Source organism: Anser anser (assembly GCF_964211835.1).
Source record: "Anser anser genome assembly, chromosome: 20".
NCBI classification, from domain to species: domain Eukaryota; kingdom Metazoa; phylum Chordata; class Aves; order Anseriformes; family Anatidae; genus Anser; species Anser anser.
This window is the reverse complement of record NC_139741.1, coordinates 145,499-172,611: the sequence shown is the minus strand read 5'-3', so window position 1 is coordinate 172,611 and position 27,113 is coordinate 145,499. Positions and strand designations below refer to the sequence as shown.

Genomic DNA, 27,113 nt, shown 5'->3' with positions numbered 1-27,113 from the left:
TTTGTGGTGTTAGTATAGAAAATGTTTAATATGGTTGACTATCTGAAATAAAGACTTAGATCTGTGAACAGACGTCAACCTGTGACCTCCAATCCTCCTTTTTGAAAAGAAGTAAGACAAGAAGAGATTTCAATAATGAGACACCATCCTTGTGGAAGCTTTATAGAAGGAGTTTCAGTACATGCAAGGAATAACTTCAAGGTACTGTTCCATATAAGAAGAGCTTTTTGTTGGTGGTGTTTTATTTAAAAAGACAAAAACAAACAAAAACCTACTTCAGAAAAATCACACAAACTAAAGCTCACACTAGTCATCTGAAAGCCTAGATGTCTGGGATGTTTCCAGGCTTTATTAATTGTTTCAATATTTTATAGTTTGACAAGAGAAAAGAAAATTGGGAGAAAGTTTAAAAATCAGTAATTACACATAAATCAGAATTGAACATGACTGCTTCTCATATTTGTACTTAATACCATTAAAACTTAGGCTGTTCCAGTTTTACCAAATTATATGTGCATCTTAAAAATGATTGTAGATAAAAGTTTACCAACTCAATCTTTTGTTTGAAGGTACATCTTAAAGTGAAAGTAATTCCAAAAGACTGCACAAAACTGCTACCATAGAAAACAGCCCTGGTGTTGAATTCTAGAAGCTTGAAAAATCTTTGCTTTAGTTTGAAAGACAGAAGTTGGGATAACATAACAGCAGTCCTTAGGCTGTGAGTTAAAGTCCTAATGTGGCTCCACTATTGTGGCTTGAGTGACTCCACAGAAACCTGTTGCCTTGGAATGGCATTTGTGGTCAGAACTCAAGCAATTATTGTTTCTTTAAGTTCCAGTTAAACATGATGCTTAACTTTTAGTTTGTTAGTATTTAAAAAAAAAAAAAGTTAGGTTTTGAAAATAACAGATCACTACTTTTAGTATAATATAAATATGTGACCCTTTCTCTGACCATGGTCAGTGCAACATATGTTTCAAAGTACTTACTGCCTATGAAAGCCACTTTCAGGATGGTCCCTTATCTCAGTAGGAGGTAATACATCGTGGTACAAATTTCATTTGACTTTAAAAGAGAAAGCAAGGGAATGGAAGTCCCAGGCTGCTTTGTTAAGAAAGATTTTTAAAATATAATTGCTTATTCAAAGTAGTCAGTTACGTTCAAAGCATAGAGTACAGTCTCTCAGGTCCCAGTCGAAGTCTTCCTTTAGATATACTCAAACCAACACTACTTATAGCCATCTCTGTCCAGGTACCAACTGCTCAACAGTTTCTTTGCTTGCCTTCTGATAGCCTGAGAAAATTTCTGAGATTGATGTACAGACTGCAGGTTTTGTGCCATTAGACAGTAGTAGTTTGATATCGCATGCTGCCTGCAGAAGAACAAGACTACCGTTAGTAGCATGAAGTCAACAAGGTTAAGTAACTGGTTGTTACACAAATTGCTGGAAAAATGGCAGACAGGAGCAACAAAGGACAAGATCTGGGAGCAAGGAGGGAGGTGGTCTGAACCTGTGTACTTCCACTGAACACTTCTGAAAACTAGCAAGAAAATATTTAGTTACCTTCAATGAGCATAAATGGCAGTACAAAAATTAAGTATGGCAATACTTTAACTAGCAACAAGACATTTCTTGTGATATAATGTAATTCATTAAAACAGGTACATCTGAGCAATGCATGGAGCTGGCAACCATCATCAGTTTGAGAAGAAAGGCTTGTTTCATTATGGAAAAGATTAAATGGAAGCTGTAATAATATAATGCATGGCAATTGAATACTGCAAGAGAAGGTAATGTGCTAGAGTGAGTGTAAGCACACCTCCAAAAAAATGTATTTCTCAGCTATTCCAAATAGGGTTCCTACAAACGAGCAAGTGTTGGAGCACATTGTATACATCTACACAGGCAGGAGAACTGGACCAAATCAGAGGAAGCAGTACACATAGCTGTTGGAAGCTTCAATCAAGCATTTGAAACTGCTCCCAGGTAGCAGAGAGAGTTGCATTTTACTTTTTTTTTTCCTTAACAGTTACAGAAATCAAGTTCTTATACCTTTGTTGCAAGAATAGGAACTATGATGTAACTTTCCCTTTAAACAAAAAGAATACTTCAGATGTTAACAGGTGAAGATATTAATGTCACAACACAGATCACAGTGAAGGTAATCAAGGCTCTTATGACATTCTCGTAGCAAACCTGGTAACGGTTCAATGAGTTGATACTAGAAGGTGATTTTCAGAAACACGAAGCAAAGAATTCATGTTCCCATCCACTTAGGTGCAACTGTGTTTAAGAATGCCAGCAACACAGGTATCATCTACTGTTTCTGTCGCAGCATCATGTTAACTGCTAATACAATGCTAGGGATGGAAAATAAAGGCTGTAAAATTAGCTCAGGGTAACAGTTTGTTCTGTCATGCTTTGTGATCTTTATTATTAATCAGTAAGAACTGAGATCAAGTGACAAAGACATTAGTACCAGTAGTTTTCTGATCTGGGGTGAAAAAAGCTGCTGTTTGCATAGAAGCCCAATTTATGGTTCACTGCAAAGATGCAAGGTTTCACTAATCTTCAATACAGAGGCTGCTTCACAACTGCACAATGATCTGCTGTAGCAGAGAATGCCACAGTGAATATGAGGGAAAGAACCCTTTGGTTCCACACAATAAGATTTTAAGAAAACTTTGAGTTAATATGTGTGTCCCTCTCCAAACAGCAGTTTTTCTCCTCACATGTGCATGCAGGTATAGTTAAAGTAAGTGAACAACTACTTTACCTGGTTGATACTATCTTCAGTTACGAATGAGAGAAACTGTCATATCACTAACAGATGGGAGAATATTAGGAGTGAGATTTAGTAAATTTTCAATGTATATTAACATTAACTTTTACAGGAGTAAACCTATAACTATCTAAAAATTATGCCATTGGTAGACATCGAATTTTTGGAATTGTGCAGGATTTTAAGCCTTTATCTCTTTGTAGATAAAAGTAGTTAATGCTAAGCCTTCCCTAGAAGATTAAAGTACCTTGACTTAATTATTGAATGCCTGACATCAAGTGTTCTAAGAGAGAAAGGGGTTTAGGGAACTGTTCTGCATTGAAACTCCTGACCTTTAGTTTTTACTGACTGAATAGGCCTACTTCAGCATGACATAACCTTTACAAATGCAACAGCCTATCACCTCACGGGTTAACCAAGGTTTTGTACAAGAGGCTTCTGCATCCTCTAAATTTTGAGGTATGGTTCAAATTGGCTATTTGTAAACAGAACTATATCACAAAAGCTTTTTTCTTATAAATGTGCATGCACCAGTGATAGCTAAGTGTCTGTGCAATGGTTTGGAGTTTGTTTTTTTGGCATGCCTGGATTGACAGCTCTTTTAGAGGTAGTAAGAATACTGTTCTAATACAAAGTAAAAGTTAGGCTCTGACTGGGAGAAATCAGACTTCTACAGCAAGAAACATGAAGACAGGGTGAGTATCTGACAGGTTTTAGAAGCTGCAAGTCCAACTACTAATTTAATCTGCACAAGTGTCATGAAGAAAGAATGGCTCTGCTATGTTACAACTGAGAAAGTTCTGCAGCTATTCCTCGTCCTGAGTTACAGCAATCACTTGGCCTAGTGTTCAAGTGGAAGGTGGCCTATTGCTAAGAGTTGGGGTATTGTTAGCAGTATTTACCTCTCCTCTTGTACAATACCATCATCAAGTGCCTGAGAGAGGTGCTTCAGTCGGCGAATCCCTGAGGAGACCAGTTCCAACTCACACTCAAACTCTCTGCAAAAAGGATGTTTATTACTAGAGATGAAACCAGGCAGACTGACTAGGTAATAGCCTCTATCCCTGCAGTAAAAACTCAAGTTATCTCCAGACTACTGAGAGAAGCTTGGGCCTGTAATGATTATGTTCTTAATTCTACTGACCAGCTGCTTCACATCTCCATTCATCCTATAGATAGCTATCCTGCAGTTCAATGACTGGTCTGATTCTTGAGGTTTAGACAGCTTCTAGCTTTTGACATTTCTCACGACTTTGACCGAGACAAAAGCATACCTGGTACATTATAAAATACTACCTTAGCTCACAACCCTTTCTCTAGTTTAGTGACACGGTTTAATGGTGGACTTGGCAGTGCTGGGTTAAAGGTTGAACTAGATAACCTTAGAGGTCTTTTCCAACTTGAATTAGATGATTCTATGATTCTAATTTGTGTTAAATCTTTGAGGCAAGAGGAATCTCTCTACTCTGTATGAAGAGCTTGGCATAGGCAGAACTCTTTCAGGTATCTCTGCAATACAAATAGCAGCATTAGCAAGATAGAGCTACGTAGAAGATGCATTGAGAGCTTCTTTACCAGAAAAGCAACAGCAAAGAGTTCAGGTATATTCCTAGAGTCAGATGTGGTTTGGTGCTGAGAAATATGCTGTAAACCTTCTAATCCAATGGGAGAGTGATTAAAAAGGAAGCTCTTTCTTGTCATGGCACAAAATGAACATTCATGGTTCAGCTTTATGCAGCGCTCAGCCCCTTTCTATTCAGCAACCTGTAACTACTACTTTCCTAACTATCCTAACAGCATACCATTTCAGTGGAATAGGATAACAACCTTCATACCTTGCCATTCATCTTACAAGATACTCTAATCACAGTAATAAAAAAAGCAATAAGGTTTACACAAAAAAAAATGTGGCTTACGTCATTCTGCTGGCAGGAGCAGGTGATGAATAGGGGCTCTTAAGCGCTGCTGCTCTTCTTGATCTCCGGAGTGGGACAGCATCTTCACCATGCCAGGATGGGAAACCCCTCCATTCTGTATGTTCTGACACCCTTGTTGGCCCAAGCAAGGCTCTTTTGCTGGATCTTGGGGTGCCCATGGAACTGGTTGCTGGAGTAACACTATTCTTGTTATGGCGAGGGGTTTGAGGCATAGTACTTCTTTTCCTGGAAAAACTGGTTGCATGGCTTCTTCTACCAACAGATTCATCTGGAAAGGCCACAGTCGAGTGTATTGGGTTTTGGCGAGTCTTCTGTATTTTCTGAAAGGTGCATTAGACAGACATGTTAAGCTAAATGAAGTCAATCAGCCTAGAGTCTGGAAACAGGAAGATAAGGAACATTTGAGCTGAATCCCTAGTTTTCGTTCTCGTATCAGGTTTACCCATTTCATAGAATATCCCGAGTTGGAAGGGACCCATAAGGATCATCAAGTCCAACTCCTGGCACCACACAGGTCTGCCCAAAAGTTTAGACCATGTGACTAAGTGCACAGTCCAAACGCTTCTTAAATTCAGACAGGCTTGGTGCAGTGACTACTTCACTGGGGAGCCTGTTCCAGTGTACAACCACCCTCTTGCTGAAGAACCTCTTCCTGATGTGTAGCCTAAACTTCCCCTGCCTCAGCTTAACACCGTTCCTGCGGGTCCTATCACTAGTGATAACAGAGAATAGGTCACCTGCCTCTCCACACCCCCTCGCGAGGAAGTTGTAGTTGAATTTGGGTTCTAGGAATCATTTGCTCCCCTGATCCTTGGAACTTGACAAGGACTTCAGCAGGCATTGGAAGAAAGTGCCTGCTGCTTTTGTGCAGAAAAGAGACATGCTTTCTGATACATAATTGATATGCCTAGAGTCTGCCTCCAACAGGAAGAGCAGTGCAAACTTTAGGTTGCTATCCTGCTACCACCTACTGGCTTTTGTCAGTCCAAATTTAGATTGTCTGTTATGAAGAACATGCTAATAAATAGCACAGGTGCAGGAAAGATCTATATATATATTTATATGCATAAAGCTACGCATTTCACAGAAACAATCATTTGCAAGCAATGGCAGTCTCTACCCACCTTCTTCCTCATGAAGGCTGCTCTGTCATACATGATGAAATACAGTAGGGGAAAAGGGTTTTATTAAACAATTTCTCATGTTTATTCTTTTCACCTTCTTCCCTGTTCTGCCAGAACCATAGTTTTTCTGGATAATAAAGGCAAGGATTATCCTGCTAGAGCAAGGATAACGTTCTACTAATGAGTAGCTATGAGCCAACCACTATGTTGTGCCGTACATAGAATAAACTCTCTGGAATACATTATATCAGAGTCCAGAAATCTTGGAAACGAAGTTGAAGCACAAAATAAACTACCTACTCTTCAGTGCAAAGGCAAAAGTACCTGGGACACCGTTCCAAAAGCATTTCTTGCTGTTCTTGTAATACTCTGGAGAGCTTGGCACTTTCCTCTTGCTTCCGTACTTTCCCAAGTTGGGGTCTCATGGAAATTCAGCTCTACTTGTTTTAATGGTATTCGCTTCCTTAGAGACATACGGATGGTATTGAGAGAACTCAAAGAAGCCCTTCTCTTGAATTTGTCTGGTACAGGGCTGTCATTTTCATCAAAGTCAGCTAGGAGCTGGTGTTTCCGCCAGCCCATTGTTGCCTTGACATTTTTGAGCATAGATACCATCTTGTTCCAGTTCTTGGTCAATCTATTTCTGAAACAGTCAGAATAAGAACAAAAATTAGAGCAAAGTGCATCAGTATGGAAAAGGAGAGATTGGATATCACATACTGCATTTCCAAGGATGCTAGTCCTGGCAAGCTGTGAGCCTCAAGCACATCAGGTAGAATGCGATTTAACTGCAAGTTTCTTGATGTCTCAGACTAAGGTCCTGCATCCATAGCTTATCAGGTTTATTTTTGGTAAGCTGCCGATCGCTACGGATTATTTTACGTCGGCAAGTCCTGCACACGCGGGATACCGGGAAGGGAGCAGCTGCTGCCCCAGGGTTGAGTTCGCTGCTGCCGAGCACAGCGCGGTGCCCCGGTGCTCTGAGGCCCGCGGCAGCTAAGGCGGCGAGCCCAGGCGACGCGGTTATTTCACGCGCAAGAGACGTTGGAAACCACGGCTGCGAAAGACAGTAACGGCGATACCAAGGCTGGGGGAGACCCAGCTCAAGCCCCGTACGGCAGGGGACGCGGCCCGCGACAGGGACGTTCCGGCCGCCGCTCGGGACCGCACCTACCGGGACCAGGCCGACCGCCGCCGCAGCCGTCCCCGCCGCTGCGTTCAAATCCCGCCCCGCCCCCCTGCGTTCTGGATTGGCCAGCGCAGCCGCGCGTGCGCTCCCATTGGCTGCGCCCCTCGCGCGCGCGGAGGCCGTTAGGCGCGCGGCCACCGCCCAGGGTGGGCCGGGGCAGCTGCGGGAGCGTGGCGTGGCGTGGCGTGGCGTGACGTGACGTGACGTGACGTGACGTGACGTGACGTGACGTGACGTGACGTGACGTGACGTGACGCTCGGGGCGGGAGGCGCGTGGCTGTGCCGACGAGCCCAGACGCTGCCGCCGCGCGGCCGCGGTTGCTGCAGGGGGAGATGGCGGCGGGCAGCGCTCTGCGCCTCCCCCCGCTCTGTTCCCACCGCCCCGAGCTTAGCGGTCTTGAGCGCATCTGCCCCAGCAGCATTAGCAAGGTATTCACAGGCTGGTTGCCCGGTTGGGAATCCGTGCGACCACGTCTGTTGTTGCTGATAATTATAAGACAAGTCTTGGAAGGCTTTTTTGTTGTTGTTTTGCCCCACTGGCTTATTTCGTTGCTGGAGGAGACAGAGCTGGTGAAATTACACAGTGTTGTACTGGAAACTGCTTGGGGGGTCCTCTGGCGAATCAGGCAGCAAAGAAAGGCCAAGTGCTGAGAATGTTGTTAGTTTTGTTTTGCATCCTACCCCAGAGGAAAACAAGTAACACATTTATCTTTAAAACACTTGTACCTGAAAAATTGCTCTTGGAAAGAGCTGTAGCAGCTTCCTTTTTTTTTTTTTCTTTTTTTTTTTTCCCCAAATGTGATTATGTTCCTTCAAACGCAGAGCTGACTGGTAGAGACACCTTGCATAGCCAGTGCTTACCCTAGAGTCATGTCTGGTTTGCCCATTGACACTGCAGAATACCTTGCAAGTCATGCCAGTGGCTTGTAAGCATATTTTCTAGGACTTGCAAAGCACTACAGTTTTAAAATTTCCACATGACAGCATTTGTATCCCTTTGTATTCATAAACTTTAACGTGGGCAAGTACATCCCAAGAAATAGTCCCTTATTAATAGAAATGTATTTCTGTGTATTACAGTCATATATGCTATTCTGCTGTCCTCTGCCCATTAGCTTGATGGCTTCCGGATAGTTGCAACTTTGTCATGCCTTTCCCCGTGCCCAGTTCTGTCACTCTGGGGAAGGTTTCAGGCTCCTTTCACTTGCAACCTGCAGCCTGAACCACCATATTTTGAGACTTGGCTTGAATATATGGACGGGCAAAAAAAAGTGGTCATTCATCTACAGACTTCCTAAATGACTGACAGTTCTGCAAAACAAAGAGGTCTTCATAGGGTAAGGGGAGATTTGGTTCCCCAGTAAGTGGAAGCCAGGTGGTAATCAGAGGCACATATCTGTCTTTGGCACATATCATATCTGTCTTATCTGCTTATCTTTTTCATTGTCTTTACCTCAGCCCAACTGACTTGTTTCAAGTTGGCTTTGTTTGCTGTTTGCCCTGGCATGGCTCCAGTTGTTGTGACATCACAAAAGTTACCTCTTTGCTCGGCAGCAATGACCAAACTTTGGGGAGGGGGCGGTGAAGGGGGAAGTACAGAAAACAAATCATGAACTCAGGAGGGCGACTATCCGTCAGAGCTGGAAAGGTGCTCAGGGAGCTGGACAGAGTCCAGCCTTGAGAGTGGAACAGGTAACGTCTTGCATCATGGTTGTTTCCTTGTGTTTTACTACTACTCGGCTGGACTCCTGACTCACCAGCCTTCCAGTCCACTGGAGCAAAAAGTCTCAACAGCCTGTTTGAACCAAGTGATAGAGTAGCTTACAGTGCTTATTACTCTCAAGAGGGATTGTACCTTCATCTGAGACAGGGCGCTACTTCCAGTTGTCTTGAAACAGTATTCCAGGGGCTAAGGACAGTCATGTGCAATAGCTTTGCACAGACAGCACTGCTCATCTCTGTACAGCCCAGAATGCTGGACACAACTCTACACTAGGTATCAGGCCTCAAAACATTATCAATTGCAATGACTGTTATCATACCATTTCCCTGTTTCGCTAGACTAGAGGCCAGAAAGTTCAAAGATGAATCCTGTGATTGTTCTTTACTCATTTTTTTTCTTTTTATTTAGGTTAGACCATCGTTTAGACACAAGAAGTTGCTTGATCCTGACAACTTGACTACAGAAGCAAAGAAAGGACTGTTGCTTTTGAATGTAAAGAAGCAAACTTTTAGCTGTTTGCTTGAAAGACCATCCTGTTGGGAATTACCAGAAATTTAGCCACAGCTTTCTTAATCTAAGCTTGGTTCAACACTCAGAGGAGACGTGAAAAATTGTCTCCTCAATGGAGGATGACAGCGACCCTGAGCAGAGCTCCTGGGCTGATCTACCTGATGTCTGTCTGAGACATGTCTTCCACTGGTTAGATGACAAGGATAGATCTCGGGCTGCCTTGGTCTGTAAAAAATGGAGTCAGGCCATGTACTCAGGATCCCTCTGGAGAACCAGAACCATCACATTCAGTGGTCAGCCATCAAGGGCACACATGTTTGAATTTAAAACTGCACTGTGGTATGTCAAGAAATTTGGCAAGTATTTGGAGCACCTTGAAATCAAGTTACTGTATCCTTACAACACTGTCATTACGCAAAAATTTCAAGCAACTGTGAGAGGTCTTCTTTCACACTTGGGTAAATGTAACAGTCGCCTCATATCCTTGAGCATCAAGAACCTGGAATTAGACCGCTTGGTCTGGAAAAACATGGTCAGGGCTCAGTTTATCAAGAACTTAGGTACCTTCCTGAAAAGAATGAGCAAACATCTTGATTATCTCAACTTAAAAGGAGCAAGAGTAACCTTGGAAGAAGGCTGTGGGCTTCTGAATTCTCTGAGCTGCTTGACTAATAAAAGCTTTATATCAGAAATCAATATCGAGGATTTCTTCAGTCTCCACCTTCCTGTCTACAGCAGCACCTTGTTCCACCAAACCATGTCCAAGTTCCACAGCCTGGTTATCCTGACTTTCAATTATAATTGCATCTCTGATGAACTGCTGGACATCCTGCGGGAGCACAGTGCTCATTCCCTGTGCACCTTGAATATCAAATGTCATATCCATGACCCTCATGGGCAAGTGGTCTGGGGAATGTCATGGGCCAACTTGGCCAAGAGAGCCCCAAAACTGAACGTCAACTTCTTCTTTGAAAGAGTTATGAGCCATGATCACCTAGCCAGGATCCTGCTAGTGGAAATCCCAGTCAGGAGCATCAGTTTACGGAGCTGCTATTTCAGTGATCCAGACTGGATGATGAGACCTACCCTCACCAACCTCCTCCCAGCCTACTGGCATGTGCTGCAGGTAAGGTCAGCAGTCGTGACAACTTAGAGCGGTAGTGACAACTTATCCCAAAGCTAAGCAAAGTAATCATGTAGGCATTCTGCATAACAACAGTCACCTATAGGAATTCCTGACCGCTTCAGTTTTATTTTTAAGGTAATGTTCAGGGGAACTAGTCATTCCAGTGTTCCAGCTGTAGTCCAGTTCAGGTAATTGGTAGTGTTTAGACAATGCTCTCAGACGCATAGCCTTTTTTTTGAGGGGTGATCCTTTGGGGACCCAGGAGTTGGACTCGGTGATCATTGTGGGTTCCTTCCAAACCAGGAATTTATAATTCTATGATTAATTATCCTTCCCTAGTTACAATGTTTGTGATGCTGTTCTTCACTAATGGCAGGCTGGTGTCAGGTTGCACTCAAAAAATACCAAAACATCAAAAATACTGGTGATCATAATGTCAGCTGTGAGCTAAAAGAACCTTTCAGGCAGGAAAGCATCATTTTTGTAGAAAAGCTGTTCTGCCAAAGCACTTTGTTATTACGGAGGTTGCATCACAAAAGGTGTGCAACAGCTGACCCATGTAAATGACTTACCTGGTCTGTGCATTCTTGAGGGAAGCACATGGCCTTACTGAAGGTTACTGACAGCCTTCTTTAAGTTCTATTGCATTCTAGAGTTTTGCAATAAACACCAGTGATCTGTAAAGCTTTCCAGAAGTTGTCTTTGGATGTACTCTTTTATCTTTGATCATTTCTGGTATGTGAGATAATACCATGGCATGAGCTGTGGGTTGTCTAGAAGACACTAGAAGTCCACTAGAAGTTGTGTGTCTCTTAGGATGGTACATCATGCACGATGGACCCCCATCTTAAGGGGGGAATGGAAATTAGCATTACATATACTTCTGTCATAATAAAAAAGTGATTCTTTGCTAGTGTCAAGGTTCAAAGTTGATCTGCTGGCAGTCACTTCTGTTAGCAAATTTGGGAAATCCAGTTGCTACTGCATTCACAAGGTTTTTTTCAGTGGTACTAACAGTGTTCTTTCTTTTTCAAGAAATTAACACTTGAAGTAAACAATGACCATGAGGTGCTGGATGATGAGCTGCTACAGCTCATCTTATCATGCAGGAGGTTGTTTTTTCTGAAAGTCTGGGCATTTCTTAGTGTCACCTTTATGGAGAGGCTGCTACATAATCGTGCAGAAAGGAAATGCTTTTTGACTACCATAAAGGTAAGACTTTGTGCTTCAAAACTCCTGTTACCTTCCTTCTTCTCTTCCCTATTGAGAGGAATCTGAGGTCACTATATCCATATAAAGGTCACAGAAGGAAAAGTTAACATAACTACTTTCCCTATATAATGCTTTAGTATTATAAGGATCCTGAGAACCACTCACAGAAGTGGAGCTTCCCAACCTACTCAGCCATGTACAGAATACTATGTAAGTTCAGTAGCCAGCACCAACCATGCCACAAGTCTCTGCTAGTCTAGGGGTTCCTTCTGTCACGTCCCAGGTCAAGCTAGGGATTCTTAGTTACCTCCCAGGCCTGGTATTTGGGTCTATGCTTAAGTTGAAGTGTGTGGGTTGAGTCCCAGTAAACTGCAAAAATATGTAAACACATCTCACTGAATAGGGATGCTGTGTTGAACTGGGGCCAGACCACAAATGTAGCTGGTGTAAACCATGCTGTCATGCTGCTTTGCCTGCTGGACTCTGAATTTAGTAGATTCTCTTAGTTCTGTGCAGATCCCACATATGCATCAGTCCTGGGGGAAAAGGACCCTTCCTCTTCCCAAAAAAATCTTTGGCAGGAGATGAGTCAGAGTCTTCACACAGTTTGGAGCAAAACCAGTAAAAACTTCAGGATTTAACTCAAAAACATTGGCTTCTCTAGATCCCTCAATAGTTGTAGAGGCTTCTTGTTGCCGTGAAATTTAATGGGTTGAGACTGCTCCATGTATCTGAGACACATGACTGCCATTCATGCACACAGGTCAGGATTTACACAGCCCGACAAGAGACCAGTGAGGAGGATCGGCTGTTGCGCGATATTTACAAGAAGTTCAAAAACCTGATTGACTCAGAGCTTAATTATTTTGTCATCACCTACCCAATGGTGTAAACCACAGGGAGACCCAGAAAAACACCAGTTACATCTACAAATGATGAATGAATCCTTTAGTAAGGCATTAGTAAGGGATTCAAATCTTGCCGGCGCTGCCTCCAAAATGGAAATACCATTACAGCAAGAGACAGGCAAGAGACAATTTTACCATCCCCTGGATTAAAATGTTGGATTTGGGAACTGGCCTCCTGTGTCTCCAGCATCATTTATTCTTGTAATTTCTTTGCTTTCCCTCACCAGAACCAGAGGAAGCAACGAGCACTTTCCCAGCCTTTACATGCACCTCCAGTAAATCTAGCCCCTCCACTTTACTCAGCAATTCCCATTGTAGAGTTTCAAACACCTCACAACTGAAGCCCCTCTGATTGTTTCCATTTTACAAATAGGGAAACTGAGATATGGGGTGAGGAAGTGATTAACCCCCAATTAACCTTGGCTTGATCTTGACTCAGTTGCAGTCAGATACCCCATCCAATGTATCACCAGTCCCTAGTTACTGTTGAGTTTAATATACACCCTGTGTCCAGTTCTTAACAGCAGATGTTAAGAAAAAAACATACCTTGGCTAGTCCTACCCATGGTACTCCCACCCACTCCTCCCACTTGCCTATCTTTCCAGCAAGTGCCTTATGTGGGAACACCTGCTTTAACTTCCACAACTTCTGTACCTCTCAATGGCAAAAGATATCATCGGTTGCACCTGAGATAAATAACATGGAAGGCACATTCCTTCTTATTCTGGAACTTTATTGCCAAGTGGGAGATTTCATCAGGCATTCTAGAGCATAGAAGTAGCTGTAAATACTAGGTCTGTTTTAATTACTTCATACATCTAGAATGAGAAGATGGCATTAAGACAAACCAGTAAATCTGGAGGTTTGTCAATAAAAATCTCACCAGGAGTTGTTCAGGAAGATGACTTCAAAAGTTGTTAATGCAAACAGACTCTCTCATCTGCATGCAGAGCACTTCATCAATGTATAATGTATTTGCCTTGACTTGGATGTCCTCCTCCAAGGAAAGCTGTCGTCGGCTCAGACCTTTCAGCTCTGTCTCAGCCTGTGCCAATGTATCCTTTAATCTAACAGGGAAAATATAGTCAGACATTATTTGATAATACATGGACATTTTGTCATGTGGGATAAGAATTCCAAGTGGGAAAAAAAAAAAAAAGAATGAGGATTCACAGTGAGACAATATCCAGACAGCTTACCCTAAAATGTGCTACCCTTAAGGAAAAAGCAATTCCCAGCCTTTCAGGGAGGATAGCTGGGACCCAATGTTACTGTGACTATTTAACTTAACCCATTAATATGTACCACAGTTTTCCCACTCTTTCATCATTTCTACTTGCCTTTGAATATTGTTTGTAATCTCTTGAACTTCACTAATCAACTTGTATTGTACTGTGTCATAACATAATTCCACATTGGGACGATGGTTTCTTGCTTCCAAGCGAGTTTGAGCCACTTTAACAGGTCCTTCTTTATCAGCAATTGCTTTCTTTAAGGCTGCAATGTTCTTCTCCTGTAAGGCAGCCTCATCCATCACCTTAACAAATCCAACAGAAGGAACTGCTACACACTGCCTCTTACAATGAGTGAAATCATCAAGATCTTTAATAGCTATAGTAATAGCAATCACAGTAACACTCATTATGTTAAGGTTTTATTTTACTAGAGTATTTTTACAGGTTGCCCAGGATTATGGTTCCTTCATTGGAGAGGAGGTAACATCATTCTAAGTGAGACTGACGATTTAAGTTCAGCAATAACTCTTAACATCAAGCTCAGTTTTCATGTATTGAACTTCAAGCACATTGGCCCTGATTTAATAAGCTATTAGGCTTTTACAACACAATCATGAAAATCCTGTAGGAATACCATGTGTCTGAAAATCACAAGGGAAATCCCAACCTCACTGAAGCCTAAACATTTCCATTGAATGAATGATTTCAGAAATAATGTACCTCTGTATCAGTGCACATAGAGCTGGTTCAATAAAATCTAAGCTGACTGTTATGGGGGTATAGGGTGGAGGTGGGGTGTGGATGGTGGTGGGGGAATGTGGCAGTTCTTGCCAGTATTACGAAGGTAAAATTCTTAACTGCAGTAGCTCAAGACACCAGATTGAGTAAACTGGCTGATAACCCATGCCCATTGTTTCTATCTTTTCACTGACAGACTGCTATCACTTACCAGTGCAAGGAGTATTTCTAGCTTGTGCTTGGCATCTCTGACTTCCTTCACCCTGTTTCTAAAAGCAACGTTGACCATCTCATATTGCTTGTGCATGTCATTCACTGTCTGGGAAAGGATGCTGTCAATCAGTGCCCTTAGTGACAGTGAGTTGTTTCTCTGCTTGTCAGCCTTTTCAACATTTATGTTTGAGAAATCTATCCAGTCTTCAGGGCTAATAAAACTGAAAGAGATTCAAAATAAAAGGTCATTGACTGGCAGCATCAAGCCATCTGTGATTTTGTAAATCTGTAATTGCTCCATAAAACCAAATATGAGTGCTAAACAGAACAAATCAGTACTATAAAGCAGTACTATTAACTGCACACCCCAGTGAGTGCTAGTTTTTCTGGGAATTCAACAGATACAAAATAAAGACCCTCTCTGCCGCAAACATTTCAGAAAGAAATAGGGGTAGTGTGGAAACCATTTTGATAAATCACACAGCAACTTTGTTTTTACTTTCCTTTCCTGATAAGGGAGGAAGGGGTAGACACAGATAATAAGCAAAGTTTCTTGGAAAACTTTTTTGTTAATGAAACTTTTTTTACTAAAATAATATGTTACTATTAATAATAAGTAACTATTCACATAACACCTTCACTTACTCTCTTGTACAGTTCAGTTCTACATGCACAAATAGTGAATTGTAGCAATAGTTGCAAAGCCAGCCCCCAGGTGTATCACCAGAAGTGAAGAGTCATACTTGTGTCCCAGTGGCTTGTAGGCAGGTGTTTGGGAAGTTCCTCAGAGGTATGTTTCATTGGGTGTATTTATAAACCTGTAATCATCATCTGCATATAGCAGCAAACACTGTTCTGGGTGTGGGCTGAGTTACACAACCCGTTGTTGATGTACACTAGTGTACTAGTGGCAAGAGCCAGCAGTGTCTTGGTGTTCCAAGTGTGTCAGTTTTTGCAGAGTTAATAGCTTCCTCAGGAGACTGTTTCACACACTACATAGCCTGTTTCTTCTCACCAACCTATTCTGTAGTAGCTGTTTCTCCATCTAAACCATTCACACTTTATTCACACAAAAGGGGCGCATTTGACAGGTTAACAATTGAATCAGAAATTAACCCCACACCTCATGTGTCCCAACTAGGGGACCAACTAGGACATCCTGGGAGAGGAAAGGAAGTTATATCAGTGAATCAATTCTGGTTTTAAGCAATGTATGAAATTTGCTCTAAGTAACTGTGAGCCTCAAAAACTTTTAGTGAATTGCAGTTCTCTAGAAACATGATTATTGTGGCTTATTTCACTGACATATTACACAGATACTAAAGTGATGGACAGAAGTATAAAAAAAATATACAACAGACTGATGATGAACACCTAGTCTGTCTTACACATAGTTACTTGCATATAGTTACAACAACCCCCTGCAGCGCTACAGGCTTGGGGGAGAGTGGCTCGAAAGTCGTGCAGAGGAAAAGGATCTGGGGGTGCTGATTGATGCTCACCTGAACATGAGCCAGCAGTGTGCCCAGGTGGCCAAGAAGGCCAATGGCATCCTGGCTTGTATCAGGAATAGTGTAGCCAGCAGGACCAGGGAGGTGATTGTTCCCCTGTACTCTGCTCTGGTGAGGCCGCACCTTGAGTACTGTGTTCAGCTTTGGGCCCCTCAGTACAAGAAGGACATCGAGGTCCTGGAACATGGCCAGAGAAGGGCTACAAAACTGGTGAAGGGCCTGCAACACAAGTCCTATGAGGAGTGGCTGAGGGAACTGGGATTGTATACTCTGGAGAAGAGGAGTCTCAGGGGAGACCTCATTGCTCTCTACAACTACCTGAAAGGAAGGTGTGGGGAGCTGGGGGTCGGCCTCTTCTAACATGTAACTAGTGACAGCACAAGAGGGAATGGCCTCAAGTTGTGCCGGGGAGGTTTAGGTTAGAAATGAGGAGACATTTCTTCTCAGAAAGAGTAGTCAGGCATTGGAACGGGTTGCCTAGGGAAGTGGTGGCGTCACCGTCCCTGGGGGTGTTCAAGGAAAGGTTGGATGTGGTGCTTGGGGACATAGTTTAGTGGGTGACATTGGTAGTAGGGTGATGGCTGGACCAGATGATCTTGAAGGTCTTTTCCAACCTTAATGATTCTATGATTCTACTTTAATCTTGCTATTTCTGGAATGGTTCGAACTAGCTGTATAGTTATCGTACATTTGTTGAGCTAAATAACCACTTACTTTCCTTCTATTTTCACTGTATTATCAGCATATCTGACATCAGGAGTGTTGTTTGTCAGGCTAGCACAGTAATTGTCAATCATCAAAGCTGTGAATTTATCCTTCAGATCCATTTCCAAGTTGTATTTTGCAGAACGGTTTAGTCTAGAAGAAGAAACAACCAGACTCTAAGCCAAAGTCTAAGCACAAGTCTCTCTAACATGCATGTGAGAAGAGGTACATTAGTCAATGCAAATGCTGTTATTGAATTTTTCATGCATGAACTCTTAGTTGTAAAGTCACAAAATCTAGAGCATGGTGCTACCTCCATATGAACTGATGATATAATCTCCATTGGAATTAAATGCACAGGACTGGATCCTGGGAAGACTAGGGATCATGTGGAAGTGCTTTCAGTTCTAACAGAACTTCTCACAATTAATGATCACGTTATGGATTAAAACTGAACTTCTGTAACTGTTTAGAACTGAAAGTAACCTTGGTTCTGTGTTCAGCCTGATGCTTCAACGTCTCAGGATTATGTCTGTCCTACTTCTCAGATAACCAAAGTTCAGTTATGCTCTTTGCCACTGTACCTGATTTGCTCATTGGTTTGTTCCAATGTACGTTCAAGCAAAGCAATAACCCCCTGTAAGACTTCAACTTCTTTGACCAGTTCCTGTTCCACTTCATCATGCACCAAGTCAATCCCAACTCGCCTCTGCCTAAATAAAAAGAGGAAAAGCCGTCAGTCACATTGTTCAAATGCCTACTGCTAACAGACAGTGGTGAGAGCCCGGCATATCCAGTGTTTCTTTGCCACGCTGGTAATATGTCCTTTATGGGATTGGGTCCCCAGTGTTAAAACACATAAATCAGACCATGACTCTGCTGCAGAAGCAGCCCCTCAGTTTTCAGCCTTCTAAATTATTTGTTAAAAGTTCATTACCTAGATTTCTTTTTCTCACTCCCTGAATGCTTTTCTTAATCTCACCTGTTCAGGAGACACTTCTGGGCAATGACAAGTGGCTCTTTGCAGCTCTCCAAGGCTTTCTCCAGCCTGATCTTGAAAGTCAACAGTACCTCTGTCTCATTAACAATTTGTTCAAGTTTGTTATCTAATTCTTGCCTCCAGAATTTTATTTCTTTCAGTCTCTGTTCTGCAGAATGAAAGTTACAAATATCTATTAATACAAGCTGCTCTTAAATGCTAGAGCATTGTGAGTCAGATCGTAGATACGGCTAGAAATAGACTCAGTCCACTGTGGAGTGAATTTAGTGCTGGAGGCTGATATGTGGAGACAGTTTTACAACACCGTGTCAGGAGGTTGGGGCGAAATAGCTTTCTGCATGTTTTAGACAGGTAATTTATTTCATATAAAATAAAGAATCCACCTAAAAATATTTTTGATAATGTTCTGCATTTTTCCATGAGATCAGATAACATGGCATTGACATATATTCCTACCCACAATTACCTAATTTTTTAAGTCCAGCCTAAACATATAGCTCAGATGATACTTGCAGAGCACACATGGGATTACCTATTTTCTTGTTGACATCACTTTGGGTTTTCTGAGTTGTCTTTTCTGTTTCATCCACCAGCCTCTGACTCTCAGCTATCATGCGCTCTGAACTGGATTTCTGAGACTCTGTACTGGCACACTGCATCTTGTTTGCGACATGCCATTCAGAAGGATGAAACTTCGGTGGTGCTTGAAACAGTCTGGCCATTGTTTTTTGAAAGGTTCTGAATATAACACAGGTCAGTTCTTCGAATGTGGAACCTGAAATCAGGAGTAGCATTATATTTGGCTGCAGAAGCAAGAAGGGATGAATACGGTCCAGGAGGGTGGAAAAAAAATCTTGCCCTTTTATCTGCAAAATGACACAGATGAAAAGAAATAATTTCTTGCTCAAGGTTCCCCAGGAGTTTGCTAAGATGTGGAGGAGAGGATTTGGTGTGGGAGAACGAAGAACGAAGAACCGAGAATTTGGGCATGGAAACTAGGAGGAAAGAGAGAAAATAAGAGAAAGCTGGAAAAAATTGAACTAGTATAAAAGTTAAATAATGTCCCACAGGTTAGAGACGTAAACATGCTTTAAGAACATGGCTGGAGAGATGCATAAACTCTAGACTGCAAAACAAACAAGCAAACAAACAAAACTAACAGTCATTAGAAAAATATGTGGAAAAGGAACCTTAAAAAATTGAAAACCAGATAAAAGAGGAAACGGAAAAGCCTAGGTAGTGCTAGAGGAGAACACAGAACAAAGCCTACTTGGGACTCTTTTAATGTAGGGCTAAACTGATGCCCAAAATATACACAAAGTCACAACAATTTGACTGAGTATCAATTTTCCTATTGCACTATGTTTATCCAGTGCTTTTGCGATAACTCCTCTCCACAGGGACAGCATTTCCTCAGCAACACACGGTTTTGCCCACACACTAGCACAGGTATCCTTAAAAATCACCCCCCACACACCTTTCTCCCTCACACACCTCTTGGCTGAAACTGCTCCTGGCCTGGATTGTTCGTTCCCAAGGACAAATCCTGGCTAAGCGACACGTCCTCGCTTCCCCTTCACTGGGGGGGGGTCTGCTCCCAACTTTCTTCCAGCCTCAATCTCCACGGCTGCAGCACAGTTTGTTAAACAAGAGACAAATATTGCAGGAGGGGGCTCAGAACGTCACGGAAGGTAAACAAAGCAGTTGCTATGGGAAGAGCAACACTGCCTCCAGCAACCCGGCCAGCTACTGCTATTGTACCAGGTGCTTCCTTTCACCCTTTGCCAGAAAAAAAAAAGAAAAAAAAAGTCTGGAAATAAAAACATTATTCTTTGTCTATTAATTGAAATGGCTGTCACAGCTTTGGACAGTAATTTTTGAAGGACTTATTGAAGAAAAGCATAAGGATTCTGAAAACAAATGGAGGGTGTGTTAAATACCTATCCAAAATGTCTGTCATAAAATATTTAGCAGTATTCTTTAACCACTCCATTTTCCTGGCAACTATGTTCTTCCCTTACCTGAGACAAAAGAGATTTGGATCCAAAGAGAAGAAATGGAGGAGGCAAAAGAGCAGTACATTAGATGCTACAGGTTAAGGCATCTCCATATAGCCCTGTCATAATTAAGATCAAAGCATTGTTTCTCAGAGTTCCCAGCAAGGTTCAAAGAGACTGCAAAGTGATAAGGAAAGAAACTGCATTAGTCAAAAGTTGTTGAGCTGGTCCAAGACAGAAGAGTAGGAAACAACTGCAATTATTGCCTGCAGTGACAGCTAGAAAGCTGCTGCTAACTACCTTTAATCTCAACACTAGCTAAATTCTCAGTGATCATTAAAACTGGTTGCTACAGTGCTTCTGACACAAGTTGCTATGTATATAGAAATCTGTGTGTACTCCATAGAAGCCAAAAAGAGAGGTTGCAGCTGAAGAAACACTGAGAAAATGCAGGTATTTCAGAGCTACCCAAAGGAAAATACAGGCTTCAGAAGACACGGTTGACAATAGAACTGAAGCTATTAGCCTGAGAGGAAGAGGACCTAGAGATTCAATAAGCAGCGGAGACTGGGGCGCAATGCAAACAAGGCTAATGAACAATATATGCTTACTGATGCAGGGGGTGGAAAGCTGTGGTCACAGACACTCAGAATACTCCTGGTTCGTAAGGCAAAACAAAATTATGACTAGGGTGAACATTCTGACCAGAAGATTCAGTTACATAGACCACTACTTATGAAGACCTGTAAATCAATGTATATGGTATCACTGACATGAAGACTGCAACTACTGGCACAAGAGAACAAAGCTTCTATGGGCTGGCCTTTGATCTGTACATTCTGGCCTAAATATATGTGGTTTGTTTGTTTGTTTGTTTTTGTTTTTTTTCCTTTTTTCCCCAGTGACCACCCTTAGCAAATTCTTATCATTAGGTTCTAAAATGAGTTAGTTGAAATCAATATTTTTGGTATATGAACAGCTGGAGCAGGACTGGAGCCATTTCCATAAGAACTGAAAGATTTTCTTTGACTTAAGTATATCTGAACTCAAACAGTTTCAACAGAGGTTTGCTTTGGACTATCAAGCCGCAAGGATTTTTTTGTTGTCTTCCACAAAATGTTATTATCTATACTCTCAGCAACATTCCAAGACTTCTAGAAATACAAGCAAATTAATGAGGGTCTACAGAGTGATTATTCACAATAAACCGAAATGCTGAGATATCTGAAGTCATATACTCCTGAAAACATGCTCAGTCACTTTGAAAGCTGAGGAATCTCCAAGTCAAGTCATCCAGTTTATTATTATAGGATACCCATGAGACTTCACTTAGTTTTGTTCTGAAAATACGGTACCTAATGCTGTTCTGACCCAGCTTGAAAGCAACACCTTCATAATTTGTAACGACAAACCTGTCATAACGGGTCTTCGTGTTCTGTTCTTCACGACTTGCTTATTGTAAAAGATTATTCATTTTCAAACTGTTAACACTCAGTTTACAATTTTACCTTGAGTATTAATTATGTAACAGAAGAAAGTTTTAGTCTCATCATTTCAGATGGTTTTCAGGGCTTAAATCATAGTAGATTTCCTGAGGCAGACAACGGTTTATCAGACAACAGGGGTTAAATGACCTCACCTATTGGGTCAATTCAGAAAGGAATTAAAATGCTTTGTTAACTCCTGGAAGCCCCCCGCAGCTCAGCAGGGGACAGAACAAACGCCGACCACGCAAACCTCGCAGGCGCACAGCGCCTCCAGCCCTCAAAACCCCGTCAGCCAATCCCAGGCGCCGCTGGCTCCTCCCAGCCAATCAGCTGCCTCCACAGCCTCACCCCACGTGCTTCTCGGCAACGCTCGCACTCCCCAGCGTGCGGGGCTTTGCCCTCAGCCCCAGGACGGCGCTGCGGGGCCCGGCGCAGGCAGCTCGGGTCACCGGGCTGCCCAGGCTCCACGGCACCAAGAGGAGCAGGTGAACGGATGTCAAAGCGGTTGTCACAACACTTTTCTGTCTGGACTTATTTTTCCCTAATATGTACAGCCGTAGTACTCCCTACATTGATACTGAAATGACCTGGATGAAGGGGCTGAGCACCCTCAGCAAGTTTGCTGTTGACACAGAACTGGAAGGCGAGGCTGATACCCCAGAGGGCTGCACTGCCATTTAGAGAGACCTGGGCAGGCTGGAGAAGTGGGTGGAGAGGAACCTCATGAAGCGCAACAGAAGTGCGGGGCCCTGCACCTGGGGAGGAATAACCCCATGCCCCAGTACAGGCTGGGGGCTGACCTGCTGGAAAGCAGCTCTGTGGAGAAGGAGCTGGGGGTCCTGGTGGACAACAAGCTGGCCACAAGCCAGCAATGTGCCCTTGTGGCTAAGAAGGCCAATGGTATCCTGGGGTACATTAAGCAAGAGTGTTGCCAGCAGGTCAAGAGAGTTAATCCCCCTCTACTCAGCCCTGCTGTGGCCTCACCCTGGAGTACTGTGTCCGGTTCTGGGCTCCCCAGTACAAGAGAAACATGGAGCTCGTGGAGAGAGTCCAGCAGAGGGCTGCTAAAATGATTACGAGACTGGAGCATCTCTCATATGAAGAAAGGCTGAGGGAACTGGGCCTTTTCAGCCTGGAGAAGGGAAGGCTCAGCGGATCTGATCAATGTATGTAAGTTTCTGAAGGGAGAGGGTATCAAGAGGATGGAGACAGACTTCTCAGCAGTGCTCAGCAATAGGACAAGAGGCAATGGGCACAAACTGAAACACAGGAAATTCCATCTGAATATGAGGAAAAATTTCTTTACTGTGAGCATGACAGCACTGGAACAGGTTGCCCAGAGAGACTGTGGAGTCTCCTCCTCTGAAGATCTTCAAAAGTCATTTGGACACAATTGCAGGTAATGTGCTCTTGGTGACCCTCCTTGAGCAAGTACATTGGACTCTCCAGAGGTCCCTTCCAACCTCAACCACTCTGTGATTATGCTAATAAGAACATATACCTATCCCTCATCACAGCATCTTGTCCTAAATTCAGAGCCATATTTTAATATTTGTTTCAGTTTGACTTAAATGATACAGGACCATCTGATCTCTTTACCATGGTGCCTTGCAGAAAGGTTGTTCATCACAGCACCTGCTAGGTGGTTATGTCCCGACATACAGAATGCTAAGATTTGCATGATATTGTCTACTGTGATCTGTGTAGGTGGCACTGCTGGGTGTACTGAAATCTGCATCAATATTCCCACACATGTAATAAACAGTTACAGTTGGATGAAACAGCATATTCTCCTCAGTAGAGAACTAAATCAAAACCAACTTCAGTACAGATGAAATATCAAACCATGTGTTTAGTATACTACTCACTTACCACAATCCATTCTAACGCCTTTTAAAATCTGAATGAGAAAAGCTGCTGACAGAAATCTGGAAATTGGTTTGCAAGTCACTATGTATTAACTGCCAAAAATGATTGTGTCTTGCTGTATGGGTCGATTCCAAAATGTTCTGTCAGGTAAGTTGATCTGTCTAGTACATATGATTAAAAAGCCCAGATGATTTGTGGAATGACTTTTATTATCAGTAACAATAAATGCCTACTGGATAGCCTCTATTTACAGACCTCTGAATATTAAAGATGACTAGTTCTGGTGTTTTTTTTTTTGGTTGTTGTTTTTTAGCTTATTCATATTTTACTGGCATTAGAATGAAGTATGATACTTCTTTATAATGGTAACTGTTTAGATTATTAGCTGAAACTTACACGGGGATGATAGGAAAGATAAATGATTTTGGTGTTTGATTACAGACTTTAATGATGAGCTTTTGTAATGTACTTCAGGTTTTACTTTTTACTTTTTACTAAAAATGCTATTTGACTGTAAATCTGTATTATTAGTTACGTAAAAAGTATTATTGGCTCTGTAATATTACCTTGATTACTGTAGCCTATTCCCTGGCCAAAGGCAAAGTACCACATTTGCTTTACAAATATAGCCTTTAATCACGAGTATCACCCCATCATTTCATGCCTTGTTGCTTTCCTATGATGATATGAGACAGTTCTCTCATGGTTCTCCTGGAAATTTCCAAGTATTATTACAAGAATACTCCACATAGTGTAAATTTACTGCCAGCTTGCCAAAAGAGGGTATTCAGAGAAATCTGAATTATGTGTAGTAACACAAGGCCTGTTACTTCTCTCCACGGAGTGGAAGATTACAGCTGGGTCCAGTTCTGGACCTCTGCTAAGAGGTTCATTGTTTCAGAAATGGATATTCTTTCCTCTTTGTACACATCTCTTTGCTCTTTCTTGGCAGAGCAAAGTGGAACACAATGGCAACATCACCATTCCATGTGTCACTGTGGTCCCTTGTCTTGGCCTCAAATTAGATAAGATAGTCTTAGCCATATGCTCAGGTTCAAGGCAAGATATAATCCAACCTGTGGTTTTGAGCAGCTTAATTTATTTGCTTATGCCAAATGTTTGCTTTGGGATCTTTTTATAGACCAAGAGCAAATAGCTAGAGAAAATTAGAGCTCATTAGAATCAAATCTCTAATAGAGCAAAAGAATATGGGAGAATGGTCTGTCCACATGTACCTTAGAATCACAGAAAGGTTTGGGTTGGAAGGGACCTTAAAAATCATCTAAATCTGAACGCCATCCCATGCCCAGGGACATCTTCCACTAGACAAGGTTGCTCAAAGCTCTATCCACCCTGGCCTTAAACACTTCCAGGGATGGGGCATCCACAGCTTCTCTGGGCAAACTGTTCCAGTGTCTCACCACCCACATAGTAAGGAATTTCTTCATTATATATCTAATCTAAATCTACCCTTTTTCAGTTTAAAGCCATTACTCCTTGTCCTATCACTACACTCCCTGACAAAGAGTCACTCCCTAGCTTTCCTGTAGGGCCCCTTTAGGTATTGGAAGGGCTAGCTGGAGCCTTCTCTTCCCCAGGCTGACCACCACCAGCTCTCAGTCTTTCTTCACAGGAGAGGTGCTCCAGCCCTTTAATTGTCTTTGTGGCCTTTCTCTGGACTTGTTCTAATACATCCATGTCCTTCATGTGCTGGGGGGCCCAGAGCTGTACACAGTACTCTGGGTGGGGTCTCACAAGAGCAGAGTAGAGGGGGAGGATCACCTCCCTCAACCTGCTAGCCATACTTCTTTTGATGCAGCCCAAGATACAGTTGGCTTTCTGGGCTGCAAGCGCACATTGCCAGCTCATGTTGAGTTTCTCATCAATGAACGCCCACAGGTCCTCTTTATCAGGGCTGCTCTCAATGCAGTCTGAGCCCAGCCTGTATTTGTGCCTAGGATTGCCCTGTCCCAGATGCAGGACATTGCATCTGGCCTTGCTGAACTTCATGAGGCTCGCAAAGGCCCACCTTTCAGACTGTCTAGGTCCCTCTGGATGGCATCCCTTCCCTCCAGCCTGTTGACTGCGCCACACAGCTTGGTGTCACTGGCAAATTGCTGAGGGTTCACGCAATCGCACTGTGTTACCAACGAAGATGTTAAACAGCACCAGTCCCAATACTGACCCCTCAGGAACAGCACTTGTTACTGACCTTCACTTAGACATTGAGCTGTTGACCGCAACTCTCTGAGTGTGACCATCCAGACACTTCCTTACTCACCAAGTGATCCATCCATCAAATCCATGCATTTCCAATTTAGAGACAAGGATATCATCTGGGATAGTGTCAAATGTTTTGCACAAGACCAGGTAGATGATATCAGTTGCTCTTCCCCCATCCACCAATGCTGTAACCCCATCATAGAAGGCATACAAATTTGTCAGGCATGTAATACTGTCATTCCATACATCTGTCACACTCTTGAGGAATGGAATTACTAACTTCTTTGTAGATTTGGAATGCAATGCCTGAGTTCCTCAATAATTACCCAAAAGATTAAACTGGAAATATAGCAAAAGAATTTTCATTTGTAGTCTGGAGCTGCAGATACTATTGTTATTGGCTATTCAATGAAAACTATAAAAGTAAGCAGAATAAGTACTTGACGCAGGTTCTTCAATTTTACTCACACTTTGGCAACTACTACATATTAGCTAAACAAGTCTGCCTGGCTTTATTGTACTCTGAAGTACTTCTCTATCAGCTTTCTTTTAATTTGACCTCAAGAAACTAGGCAAGATGTGTACAAATTTACTCCAGTGTGCAATATTCCATAGCTGTGAGGTACTGTTGAAGTTTTCCACAAGTACAACTAGTGTTACTATAGTGAGTAATGAGATCTCTGTGATTTCATGTTAAATGCTGTGAAGCAGAAACTCATGGTCAAAATCACACAATTTTATACTTACACCTTTGCTTTAACTTCCTTCAGGTGAAATTCATTCGTGATCGGTCCTCTTTAAATCCAAAGTACAAGGTGTTTTTTTTTTGTTGTTTCCCCCCCTCCACCCCCCCCCCAACAGTGTCTTTGAGATTGTTCAGGAACAAGGTGTACTCATATACCAAAATTCATGATAATTCTGACCTATGATTTTTTTTTTTTTTAATAGGAGAAATCAAATGTGTTACATATTACTGTCTTTATATAACATGTATCTGTGGATATAAGAAGGCACTTTGTTCTTGTGAATTACAGGAAACAGTCTGATTTTTCCTCTTTTTGAAACTCCTCTTAAGTGATTATCATCAATTTTTAAATTATGCAGTACTTTACAGGTTTATGTGGAATATAACGGGCTGATAGTTACTGTCCGTATGGTTCAAACAAGGCTATTTGATCTTTTTGTGATGACTTCTTTTGCAATTGGTATCTAGACAAAATCAGCTAGTTGGAAAGGCAGCTTAACTGTACTCTTAAAAAAAAACAGCAAAATCTTTATCTTTGTGAGAGTTCAGTTGCTCTATATAAAAACCATTATAGATGTTTCATCACCGGCCAGCACCATGGTAACACTAACCAACTGTAAGTGAGCAATAGTTCTCAAACTGAACGCTTTTTTCCTAAAGCGTTCATGATTGCGGAGTCCTCTTTCTTAGGGCCTTCTCCCATTCTCCTCCCTACTTCCGTTCATCAGGTGATGATCTCAATTATCACTGCTGCATTTGGTGCTGCTGCTTTCACAGTCAGCATTTGTGATATGCTTCCACTGGATGGTATCTAAAACAGAATGAATGTTGGTAAGGAGGAACTGGGAAATCCCAGTTTCCAGAACTGGGAATGCTA

The 27,113-nt window shown here is 42.3% G+C and overlaps 3 protein-coding genes and 1 long non-coding RNA gene across 11 annotated transcripts in view; 2 read left to right on the top strand and 2 right to left on the bottom strand.

Moving 5' to 3' along the window:
• The first annotated feature begins 68 nt into the window (after window positions 1–68).
• FBXO39 (F-box protein 39) lies at window positions 69–18,646 on the top strand. 6 transcript variants are annotated; one of them, XM_083805853.1, is made up of 5 exons: window positions 69–201; window positions 1,663–1,791; window positions 9,165–10,392; window positions 11,428–11,604; window positions 18,509–18,646. In XM_083805853.1, the coding sequence occupies exons 3-5, from the start codon at window positions 9,379–9,381 to the stop codon at window positions 18,536–18,538; spliced, it is 1,221 nt and encodes a 406-aa protein (XP_083661979.1). In that variant the 5' UTR covers window positions 69–201; window positions 1,663–1,791; window positions 9,165–9,378; the 3' UTR covers window positions 18,539–18,646. The 6 variants fall into 6 exon arrangements, with proteins under 6 accessions (XP_083661979.1, XP_083661978.1, XP_083661977.1 ...); XM_083805852.1 differs by lacking the exon at window positions 18,509–18,646 and adding an exon at window positions 14,683–14,819; XM_083805851.1 differs by lacking the exon at window positions 18,509–18,646 and adding an exon at window positions 14,193–14,689.
• On the bottom strand, window positions 225–7,012 carry PIMREG (PICALM interacting mitotic regulator). 3 transcript variants are annotated; one of them, XM_083805857.1, is made up of 6 exons: window positions 6,565–7,012; window positions 6,169–6,487; window positions 4,700–5,040; window positions 3,686–3,781; window positions 2,778–2,824; window positions 1,235–1,372 (listed from the first exon to the last, which is right to left on the bottom strand). In XM_083805857.1, exons 1-5 carry the CDS (start codon window positions 6,567–6,569, stop codon window positions 2,794–2,796), a joined length of 792 nt encoding a protein of 263 aa, XP_083661983.1. In that variant the 5' UTR covers window positions 6,570–7,012; the 3' UTR covers window positions 1,235–1,372; window positions 2,778–2,793. The 3 variants fall into 3 exon arrangements, with proteins under 3 accessions (XP_083661981.1, XP_083661982.1, XP_083661983.1); XM_083805855.1 differs by lacking the exon at window positions 2,778–2,824 and having other exon boundaries at window positions 225–1,372; XM_083805856.1 differs by lacking the exons at window positions 2,778–2,824; window positions 3,686–3,781 and having other exon boundaries at window positions 225–1,372.
• Window positions 13,238–18,637, bottom strand: TEKT1 (tektin 1; the record flags this gene model as incomplete). Its single annotated transcript, XM_083805854.1, has 7 exons — window positions 13,238–13,580; window positions 13,854–14,050; window positions 14,698–14,920; window positions 16,925–17,068; window positions 17,500–17,628; window positions 17,898–18,063; window positions 18,448–18,637. The coding sequence occupies 7 exons, from the start codon at window positions 18,635–18,637 to the stop codon at window positions 13,421–13,423; spliced, it is 1,209 nt and encodes a 402-aa protein (XP_083661980.1). The 3' UTR covers window positions 13,238–13,420.
• A 4,022-nt stretch (window positions 18,647–22,668) lies between the features above and the next one.
• Window positions 22,669–27,113, top strand: part of LOC310884303 — a 31,553-nt gene continuing 27,108 nt past the window's right edge. Inside the window, exon 1 of the long non-coding RNA XR_014574137.1 lies at window positions 22,669–22,798. This is a non-coding gene — a long non-coding RNA (uncharacterized lncRNA). The remainder of the gene's footprint in view (window positions 22,799–27,113) is intronic.

Excerpts from the sequence above, each read along its gene's own strand:
- PIMREG (XM_083805855.1), bottom strand. Across the intron at positions 5,041-6,168 it reads CTTTTGGAACGGTGTCCCAG|AAAATACAGAAGACTCGCCA; the intron begins GTACTTTTGCCT and ends TGCACCTTTCAG. Across the intron at positions 3,782-4,699 it reads GCTCCTGCCAGCAGAATGAC|AGAGTTTGAGTGTGAGTTGG; the intron begins GTAAGCCACATT and ends TCCTTTTTGCAG.
- FBXO39 (XM_083805848.1), top strand. The coding sequence starts at position 9,379 with ATGGAGGATGACAGCGACCCTGAGCAGAGCTCCTGGGCTGATCTACCT. Across the intron at positions 10,393-11,427 it reads CCTACTGGCATGTGCTGCAG|AAATTAACACTTGAAGTAAA; the intron begins GTAAGGTCAGCA and ends TTCTTTTTCAAG. Across the intron at positions 11,605-12,367 it reads GCTTTTTGACTACCATAAAG|GTCAGGATTTACACAGCCCG; the intron begins GTAAGACTTTGT and ends TCATGCACACAG.